The sequence below is a fragment of the Phoenix dactylifera genome, chromosome 1 (assembly GCF_051530095.1).
Source record: "Phoenix dactylifera cultivar Ajwa chromosome 1, Ajwa_hap1_PhDact_Kaust_v1.1, whole genome shotgun sequence".
Classification (NCBI taxonomy): Eukaryota; Viridiplantae; Streptophyta; class Magnoliopsida; order Arecales; family Arecaceae; genus Phoenix; species Phoenix dactylifera.
Window position 1 is genome coordinate 8,080,749 of NC_143190.1, and position 10,645 is coordinate 8,091,393.

Below are 10,645 nucleotides of genomic sequence, written 5' to 3' on the forward strand. Positions count from 1 at the left end.
CCAGGCCGCATCCGCCTCGAAGAACGCGCGCATCGCGGCCGCTTAACTGACACTCCTCGCAAGCAGCAACTGCGATCCGATTTCCCAGGTAACGCATCAATTAGCGTTTAATGCCCTTCTGGTGTTCCCCAGGCAACGCTTGGAGAAGAGGAGAAACACGATCGCAGCTGGCCACGGAGAAACCCCGTCGGGCTGCAAGCGACAGGCGCATGGCCAACGAGCGGAATTTTCCGAGGCCCGGCCCTCGGATGCCAGGCTAACCCGATGATCATCCCGGGAGCAGACTAGCCTGAAGCCCCGACCGGTCGCCTTGGCTTGCGCCAGCCTTGGCCGACCAACGAGCGGAATCTCCCGAGGCTCGGCCCTCGGATGCCAGGCTAACCCGATGGTCATCCCGGGAGCAGACTAGCCTGAAGCCCCGACCGGTCGCCTTGGCTTGCGCCAGCCTTGGCCGACCAACGAGCGGAATCTCCCGAGGCTCGGCCCTCGGATGCCAGGCTAACCCGATGATCATCCCGGGAGCAGACTAGCCTGAAGCCCCGACCGGTCGCCTTGGCTTGCGCCAGCCTTGGCCGACCAACGAGCGGAATCTCCCGAGGCTCGGCCCTCGGATGCCAGGCTAACCCGATGGTCATCCCGGGAGCAGACTAGCCTGAAGCCCCGACCGGTCGCCTTGGCTTGCGCCAGCCTTGGCCGACCAACGAGCGGAATCTCCCGAGGCTCGGCCCTCGGATGCCAGGCTAACCCGATGATCATCCCGGGAGCAGACTAGCCTGAAGCCCCGACCGGTCGCCTTGGCTTGCGCCAGCCTTGGCCGACCAACGAGCGGAATCTCCCGAGGCTCGGCCCTCGGATGCCAGGCTAACCCGATGATCACCCCGGGAGCAGACTAGCCTGAAGCCCCGACCGGTCGCCTTGGCTTGCGCCAGCCTTGGCCGACCAACGAGCGGAATCTCCCGAGGCCCGGCCCTCGGATGCCAGGCTAACCCGATGATCATCCCGGGACCAGACTAGCCTGAAGCCCCGACCGGTCGCCTCGGCTTGCGCCAGCCTTGGCCGACCAACGAGCGGAATTTCCTGAGGCCTAACCCTCGGATGCCTGGCTTAGTGCCGGAAGAATTTCCTGAGGCCTAACCCTCGGATGCCTGGCTTAGCGCCGGAAGAATTTCCTGAGGCCTAACCCTCGGATGCCTGGCTTAGTGCCGGAAGAATTTCCTGAGGCCTAACCCTCGGATGCCTGGCTTAGCGCCGGAAGAATTTCCTGAGGCCTAACCCTCGGATGCCAGGCTTAGCGCCGGAAGAATTTCCTGAAGCCTAACCCTCGGATGCCTGGCTTAGCGCCGGAAGAATTTCCTGAGGCCTAACCCTCGGATGCCTGGCTTAGGGCCGGAAGAATTTCCTGAGGCCTAACCCTCGGATGCCTGGCTTAGCGCTGGAAGAATTTCCTGAGGCCTAACCCTCGGATGCCTGGCTTAGTGCCGGAAGAATTTCCTGAGGCCTAACCCTCGGATGCCTGGCTTAGCGCCGGAAGAATTTCCTGAGGCCTAACCCTCGGATGCCTGGCTTAGCGCCGGAAGAATTTCCTGAGGCCTAACCCTCGGACGCCTGGCTTAGTGCCGGAAGAATTTCCTGAGGCCTAACCCTCGGATGCCTGGCTTAGGGCCGGAAGAACTTCGAGAGTCAGGAGTCGGCAAGACGCTGCCAAGAGTTAAAAAGAAAAAAAAAGGAGAGGGCCCCCGGTTAAATAGGCGGAAAGGCGGGTGACGCCTCGATGACGCCAGAGGACGCCTGGCCGCCGAAGGGTCGCTCGCGCCCCAAAGGCGAATCGACACCATTAAGGAAGGATATCCGCCGAAATCCTCAGACTGCCAGATCAGCAACAACCGCCATACGCCATAAAGAAAGCGGGGAGCTCGAAGCGCGCGCGCCTCTCCGAGGGATGGCGGCAATCTCGAAGCATCACTCCCTTCACCCGTTCCCCTTCTGGTTCCAGGCTCGGAAGTGGGGGGCTACTGTTACGGGGGAACTAAGCCGCCATGCTCCATGTGACCGGCACGCGCGCCCATGAAGACTACGGCTGCCTTTCGATCCAGCAGTCCGGCCCCGAGTCGGACATCTTCGGCTTCGCAGCCCGACCCTGAGTCGGCTGCCCCTTAATCTAGCAATCCGACCCCAAGTCGGATATCCTCAGCAACGCAGCCCGACCCCGAGTCGGCTGCCCCTTAATCTAGCAATCCGACCCCAAGTCGGATATCCTCAGCAACGCAGCCCGACCCCGAGTCAGCTGCCCCCTGATCCAGCACTCCGACCCCGAGTCGGAGATCTCTTGATAACGACAGGCTGCTTCCCAGAGGCACGCCGAGGCCTCCTGCTCCACTACTCCCTGCAACGGCTGTATCCGATGCTGTTCCACGATCTCCTGTATCAGCCGTACAAAGCGAAACTCCACTACGCCCTGTCATGGCCGTACCCAGCGCTGCTCCACGACGCCCTGTAACGGCCATATCAGTGGCCACTCCATCGCGCCCCACGATGACAAACCCCCCTGAGAGACCCCCCAGCCAGGTATATATGCGGCTGGGGGGAGAAGGGGGGGTAAGCAATATCTTCCAGAGCATTCTCTTGCTTGCTATTATCATCTCTCCTCCTCCTCCAATCTCCTCTGACTTGATCGTCGGAAGGCCCCCACTACCCCAGTGGTGGTGCGAGGCTTGCTTGCAGGTTTCCCGGTGGAAGGTGGAGCGTAACCAACACCAACCAAGACAACTCAGACGGAACCCCGTTCACACCGCTGTGTCAATCGTTCTCGGTTTGGACCACCAGCAACAGTACCATATATCAAATTTAGGATGTGACACATTAGTTGTCATATATATTATTTTTGGATCCAATCGATAATACTGCAAGTTTTTGCGAGAGCTGGCTGGGACATTTAAAGAGACAGACGGTTTTCAATAAAAAAAAAAGAGATCGATGGTACCAAATACCATCAACAGTTCATAAATGAATTGTCTTCTTTTTCCTGATCACTCCAAGGGAGAGGCCTAGTTTTTTTTTTTTTTTTTTTTTGCCCAAGCAGAGGTCTAGTTCCACCGCTTCAAGATCTTCCACCCACCGACCGGCGCACCCCACGGGCCCCCCCAAGAATTGTACGACAGAGAGGGCACTGTGCGTTGCACAACATTTGACTCGCAAGTGTGAAATCTTTACACCTAAATTATACATCCAATCTTTCTAAAAGATGGATAATATTATAATAATAATAATGAAGTAAAAATAAAAAGAGGCATACTTAGTGTTCCTAGTTAGACTCCTCCCATTACCATGAAGTATCTAATATACCAGTCCCATATGCTTAGAAGAAATGGGTTCTTTGATTATTAAGTGTTGGATATATTAAGACATGATAGCTTAAACACATTGCCTGAACATCTTCGTTGCTAGTGTGCCCCAACTTAGACCATTTGTTTGTTTTTTTTTCAAAGAAGTGAGGATGTGTAGAAATATGGCCTTTTGAACTTTGCCGATTTTCATCCTTATCACTTTGTCACAATATGTGACATGTTTCATATATTGCTTTGCATATATTTAGTTGTGTTATTGGAAATTGGACCCAGGGGTGACCATTAGCTAAGAAGGAGGAGCTCCGGTGCGGATGGTACGTCGGCAGGCTGCGTCCTTTGGGGGACCTGCAAAACGTTGGTGGCCGGGCTTTCCGGCACCGGCCCTCCAATGTTTAAGTCAGAGGAGGCTTTTGTAGAGAAGGAGAGATAGTTCGTATGTAGCAGTCCAAGCCAGAAAATCAGAGTTAAGAGAAGTCTCCCTCCCCAGAGAAAGAAGTTCTCTTTTATAGGAGGGATACAGAGTTACTTGTGATGTGACTGGGCGAATTAATGAGTTACCGTCATAATTGGGTGTGATCGTGTGAATTAATGCGTTGCCGTAGAGGGCTGGACTGGGTTGAATGAATCAATGAGTTGTTGTGGGCGACCAGACGTAGTTGAGTGAGTCAGTGAGTTGCCGTGGATGGCTTGAGATTTTGGGCTGGCTGGAGGACTGCAGAGACCATGCTCATTTAATGGTTGACAGTCGCAGCAGGGTATGGTCCCTGATTGATATGTCGTGGCATGACCGGCAAGCAAAGCATGGTGCGGTGAGACTGTTACAAGGTGTGGCCGCAGCACGTGGACGACGAGCTCGGCCTTTTGAGGTCAGCTCGGCCTGCATGAGCTCAGCTCGGCTTTCTGAGCTCGGTTTGCATGAGCTCGACTCGGACTGCATGAGCTCCGGCCTGCTGTCGGATTTGGGTGCTTTAATTGTATTTGTGGGGTAGTCCATCTTCCAAGTTGGACTCCAGCAAGTATTTGGCAAGATTAATTACCTGGTCCATAGAGCTACAGTCCAAAGGGCTCAATTGTATGGCATGCGTCCTCTTTTCTCTCACCAACTGCGTTGTTTTGTACTTCCGCGACATGGCTAATGATGCAAGAGAAAATCAAGATTCAATGAAGATGGAGAAGGGTGACAGCAAGCATCAAACCTATGCCACCATTTCTGCCTCTTTGAAAGGGACTTCTGAGGAGCTGTGAAAGCGAAAGAAGGGATAGGTAGGAGTAGAATGTGATGAGGCATAGCTCCTAGCTCAGGAGGCATCACTCCAAGCAAAAGTGTTGGACTGGTGTGTAGTTGTTGGATTCAATCATCATTACAGTAATCGAAAAGAAAAAAAAAAAGGGAGAGAGGATTGGGAAGATACGTAGTAGTTGTTTTTGATGCTGTACCTGAGTCCCCTTCATTCCCACCTATACTTTCTGAAACCAAATCATTTTCTTCAAGAGACTTTGTCTTGGGATGACCATGCACATTCCCATGCACCACATATGACTTTAGAAGACATTTTATATGGACCACTAGCCGTTATAATATTGACACCATAAAATAGTTCGAGGACCCAAGGTCTAAAAGAGGCTGAAAGGGGCTCCTTGCTATCGCACTGCATGGATTCCACTTCTGTACCATTATATCCAAAAGATTTTTTTTTTTTTTGTTTTAAAACAAAACAGTGGTGCTGTGCCAGATCTTGTTAAGAAACTTGATATTCATAATTATGATTTGCTCATGGGCTTCGAATGATACTGTTTTACCAATCATTTAGTGGAAGTTGTATCTTTTACATAACACAAGACAGCACGACAATATAATTATACTGAGACTCTGAAATAGCAAGAGCGTTTCCAATATTCTTTAGCCCTCCTCCCACATCATTCATGGAATATATGAAGCACATCCTATTGACCCACATTGCACTTTTTGTCTGGAAGCAGTTGTTGACTACTTTCAGAACCTTGAAGGGAAGCATGCAGTTGTCACCTGTACACATGTGATATTTAGCAAAAACAGCTTCTCTGCTCCTTTTCGCCATTGTACCTATTATATCCGTATTGCTTTATTATGAAATATCAATATCAAAGTCATTAATACAGTCTCCTTCCTTCTCTTTCTTCTTCTATCTTTATCTTTTTTTCCTCTCTTTTGTGTTTGCTTTAGAATTTTTTATGAAGGAAAGATTTTAAATTGGCATAAGTTGAATCGGAAAACGTTTTTTTTTTTCATTAGATCCTTCAGTGGCAGCACAGGCTAGTACACAGCTAGAACTGTTGCGAAGTGACTAGTTGGACAGTGTTTCTCGAATCTATCTCATGGCCATGAGACTGAAAAAAAAGCCACCCTGTTTTGGCCAACAGGCCACCAGCCACCTCTTGATGGCAGGCATGAGGAGGCAGAGAAGGAGAGGCAACGAACCCCTAGTCAGCAAAGGCGGAGAAGGAAAAGGCTCCATTCATTATATATGTGTTTTCCAAGGTTTTCCATCTGGGCATAAGGCACGCCAAGACCCCATTGTGGGTTCAACCTTGTCCGGCCTATGAGCCTTCTCAACGGAGGGTTTTTGTTGGGTTTAAGGGGCTTAAGAAAAGGGCAGGGAGTGCCGAAGAGAAAGAAAAGCTAAAGACATCGTCTTTCTCAGAACACAGATCCCTATGGAGTGCAGGGGGGTGGGGAATTTAACCAGCATTTGTTTGGTGGGAACTCATTCCTTTTGCTTGGTTTAAAGGGACTACTAGTGTTCTCCACAATGGTTTTGCCATGCTCCTCCACAGTGAGTTGTGAGGCATAGGAAAAATACACAGATATTCATACAGATTTCCACCATGGAGCTCACTGGGGTTTGAACACAAAACCCCAAGCCTCAAATGGTGGAAATCAAGAAGGGATGGGTATGATTAGAGTGTGTACTCTCCAATGATTGAGCTGCCTCGCCTTGGGTCTTGCTACAATCTTCTTTGTAGTGTGAGGGAGGAAGATGAAGTCCATGAACAATAATAACTGGTTGGGATTTTCTCTCTCCCCCCACATGAGCATGGAGGTGTCTGCTGACCCACACCAGCAGCCAAATAGTCAGAGCCATCATCACCAATCTCAGCCCGCACCTGCTGCCGTCTCTTCTGGCAACTTCTTCCTCTCTCCTCCTCACTTGAGCAGCTCCGGCATTTGTTATGGCGTTGGAGAGAACGGAGGATTCTATTCTCAGCTATCTTCCATGCCACTCAAGTCTGATGGCTCTCTTTGCATCATGGAAGCACTCAGCAGATCACAGCAAGAAGGTTTGTCTCATTGCTTCCTTTCTTTGTTTAGCTTCTGCTCCCAGCTTTCAAACAAGCAGCTGTCTCTAAAACACTTTGCCATATTCTTTTCCATTTTCATTCAATGTGGTGAAGGAATGGTGCCATCTCCATTCCCAAAACTGGAAGACTTCTTAGGCTGTGGTCCAAACATGGGGACCCATCAGTATGGGAACAGTGACAGGGGAGCAATGGCTTTAAGCTTAGACAGCATGTACTACCATCAAAACCCAGAGTCTGAGGGCAACAGAGGTCATCCTCTAGACCTCCTCCAACAACCCTATAGGCAGCACCTTCAAGTCCAACAGCAGCAGCAGCAGCCCCCTCCTCCTTACTTCCAGCCATTGCAGGAAGGGATGTGCTCTGTGCTCACAGGCCATGAGATGTATCAACCACCACTGGAAGAGGAACAAATGGGAGGTGGTGGGATTCCGGGATTGAAGAACTGGGTCACCAGGAGCTTCAGCGCTGGCAACAACGGGCTGGGTGAGGAAGGGGGTGTGGGATCTGGTGGTCCTCTTGGTGCAATGGGGTATGGGGACTTGCAGTCTTTGAGCTTGTCCATGAGCCCTGGTTCACAGTCCAGTTGTGTCACAGCTCCCCAGCATATCCCTCCTCCTGCAAACGACTACATGGCTTTAGATGGAAGTAAGAAGAGAGGGACTGGGAAGGGGGGCCAAAAGCAGCCAGTTCATAGGAAATCCATCGATACATTTGGCCAGAGAACATCTCAGTATAGAGGTGTCACAAGGTCAGTATGTAGGAGCTCTTAGTTTCTTCTACAGCTGATGGCTTGTTTTCTTATTGGATCTTGTTCTTTCTTCTATATATTGTTTATTGCTCTAGTACAGTCCTACTTCCTTTGTTCATCTCTCTTCATATTTTTAATGCTCTGTTTATATAAAAACTCTTGCGTAGCTGTTGTTTATTTCCTATATATGTTTGTAAGTTTTTGGTGCTTATGTGTGATGTGGGATGGCTCTAACCATTTTGTTTTCTTTTAGAAAATTTTTCTATGATCATATAAAGACTCTGGTTTTGTGCATCAGGCATAGGTGGACTGGTAGGTATGAAGCCCATCTGTGGGACAATAGTTGCAAGAAGGAAGGCCAAACAAGGAAAGGAAGACAAGGTTTTTTTCCAAACAAACTATATCCACTACCATCTTATGATTTCAACTATCATATTCAGTCTATGGTACAAACTGACTATTTAATCATATTTGGTTTGCCATGTTCTTTCCTGGGAATGTCATGAATGAAATCTATGTTTCTTGTGCAGTTTACTTGGGTGAGCCCCCGCTCTCTTTATCTACCTCTTTTATCTATTTTAATCTTCTTCTTCTTCTTTAGGATATTCTTGTTGTCTCCAAGACATGAAAAATTTTACTCAGCTCTCTCTTCTCTGGATTCCAGGGGGGTATGACATGGAAGAGAAAGCTGCAAGAGCCTATGACTTGGCTGCCCTCAAATACTGGGGACCTTCCACACATATCAACTTCCCGGTATGATTGAATCAGTACAGGCTTTTAGTTACAGAAATTTAAACTCCCTTTTGCTGGAAACACGTCTGAAATCGTTTTCATTCAGTTGGAAGATTATCAACAAGAACTCGAGGAAATGAAGAACATGAGTCGGCAAGAATATGTTGCTCATTTGAGAAGGTAAATGTTCTTTCCTTATGTTGTAGGCCACTTCCAATATTGCTTGGTGCTTGTAATATTTTATTTCATGTTCATCTCTGTTGCAGAAAAAGTAGTGGGTTCTCACGAGGAGCTTCTATGTACCGAGGCGTGACGAGGTTAGTCTTGCTGCTATTCATGATTAAACGACATCATTTTCTTATTTGTTCAAGAATTTTTTATACACTTGCTGCTTCTATTCATCTCCAGGCACCACCAGCATGGAAGATGGCAAGCTCGAATTGGGAGGGTTTCAGGAAACAAAGATCTTTATCTTGGAACCTTCAGTAAGTTTTTGAGGTTCACTTAACCACTTGATGCTTTGTTTTGCATGCATGCTTCTATCATCAAAGTGTGACCACTCACATCCTTCCGAGTTTGTTATGAGGTTAGAAGTCCAACCGCTATGCTGCACCCAATCTAAGATACTGAAATTTCAGAGGTCCTGTCGAAGAATGTGGTTACTGGCAATGCATGCTTTTTTTTTCCAAGCTAGACTTTTGTTTTTAAAACCCTAGTCATTCTTTTCATAAGGCTGATATCTCAGTAGCTGCAAAGCTCTCGTTTGACCGTCTTATAGGCCTGGAACAGTGAACGCAAAAAGAAACGCACTCGTATCTCCGACGACCTGTGTGAATTCAACTTTTTAAAGTTCACCTTTCAAAATGATGGCCATGTTATAGCGTATTTGTTTAGATGAGTCTTGTTTATTTAGCGCCCTTCGTTCACATAAAGCGAGATCAACTCTCAGGTACTCAAGAGGAAGCAGCTGAGGCTTATGACATTGCTGCAATTAAATTCCGAGGAGTGAATGCCGTCACCAACTTCGACATAACAAGATACGATGTCGAAAAGATCATGGCGAGCAGCACTCTGCTTTCCGGCGAACTTGCCAGGAAAAACAAAGATGCAGAAGCTCGCGACGATGCTCCTTCGGTCCAAAACAGCAGCAGAGAGCTTAATTTGACTGAAGACAACAGCAGTGGTGGTTCTGATTGGAAGATGTCACTCTATCAATCCCCTCATCAAACATCACCGATCTCAGAAGAACATGGTGGGCAACTGATACCAGGTGGTGATGCATTTCGAAGCCCATCCTACTCAACCAGTCTTCATGGTCTGGTTGGCATGGACACAGTGGGTTCGGCGCAGGGGATCGATAATTCTGGGAATTTGGGGAATGCTCATCTATCAAATGCATCATCATTGGTGACTAGCTCGAGCAACTCCAGGGAAGGGAGTCCTGATCGAGGTGGTCTCTGCATGCTCTTTGCCAAGCCCTCACCAAGGCTCGTTAATTCCACACCAGTTAATTCATGGATTCCATCGACCGGGCTAAGGACGACAATGCCGATGTCTCACATGCCGGTGTTTGCTGCTTGGACCGATTCTTAAACCTCTGCTATCATGGTAGCAGCATGTTTAAGAGTTGTTGATGAAGAAACAGGGAGTGAAAGCAAGTAGGACTGGAAGATGAAGGAGGTAGGTGGTTTTATTAGCTGTTTGTAGTTGAGATTAGTGGTGCATGAGATCTTTAAAATGGAGCAGGTCTCTGTCCTTTTCCAGTGGTTGTAACTGTTTGCAACTCGTCTTTTGGGCCATGGGGGGAAGGGTTTTGACATGGGGGGGCGCCTGGAGGTTTAAGGGCAATGATTTCACTGTATCTGTAATGGAATGATGTTGGTAATTTGGGTGGTCCATTCTAATGTTTAACCTGCTTTTCTTCTTGCCTAGTATAGCACTATGATCTTTTGACCACAATATCACTTTGACATGATCAACTCGATTCATATCTATAATAATTTTGTCAGCTTTATTTAAAGACTTCCAACATTCTAAACCGCTTGTCCTAAAAGATTTCCATTCCAGATCATTCATGAGTGAAACAATTAGGATTCCTCCTTTTCCTCTCAGAAGCCACTTTATGAAAAAAAGGGAAGTATTTTTGCTCTCTGCCTCCTGGAAATCTCATCTTTGAGATAAATTTCCTCCAAATATCGATGAAGGATCAAATGTAGACAGTGAACGATCAATCTGTTCCTCCTTCGTAACAAGAATGTCTGTCGATGTCATGCAGCAATTTTTCTTTTCAAGTCTCTACTTGCATCTCTTATGAAACGGACCACTTTCTAGGAGCAGTTCTGAGTCTTCTCAAATTGTCCACCCAGACTGTTGCTGAGTTGGGGCACCCTGCTTCTCCAATTACTGACCGCATATCTTCAAGATTGGGCTCTTTGATCCTCCAGGATTCAAATATGAAATCTTTGGAAGCTCGAACTTTGAC

General features: G+C 48.1%; 1 protein-coding gene across 1 annotated transcript; it reads left to right on the forward strand.

The window, feature by feature from the left end:
* The first annotated feature begins 5,997 nt into the window (after positions 1–5,997).
* On the forward strand, positions 5,998–10,074 carry LOC103713678 (AP2-like ethylene-responsive transcription factor CRL5). The gene is made up of 8 exons (XM_088719738.1): positions 5,998–6,662; positions 6,777–7,431; positions 7,730–7,812; positions 8,096–8,184; positions 8,270–8,343; positions 8,430–8,480; positions 8,572–8,648; positions 9,113–10,074. Exons 1-8 carry the CDS (start codon positions 6,362–6,364, stop codon positions 9,754–9,756), a joined length of 1,974 nt encoding a protein of 657 aa, XP_088575864.1. The 5' UTR covers positions 5,998–6,361; the 3' UTR covers positions 9,757–10,074.
* The last annotated feature ends 571 nt before the right edge of the window (positions 10,075–10,645 follow it).

Excerpts from the sequence above, each read along its gene's own strand:
- LOC103713678 (XM_088719738.1), top strand. The coding sequence starts at position 6,362 with ATGAAGTCCATGAACAATAATAACTGGTTGGGATTTTCTCTCTCCCCC. Across the intron at positions 6,663-6,776 it reads CAGCAGATCACAGCAAGAAG|GAATGGTGCCATCTCCATTC; the intron begins GTTTGTCTCATT and ends AATGTGGTGAAG. Across the intron at positions 8,481-8,571 it reads ATGTACCGAGGCGTGACGAG|GCACCACCAGCATGGAAGAT; the intron begins GTTAGTCTTGCT and ends ATTCATCTCCAG.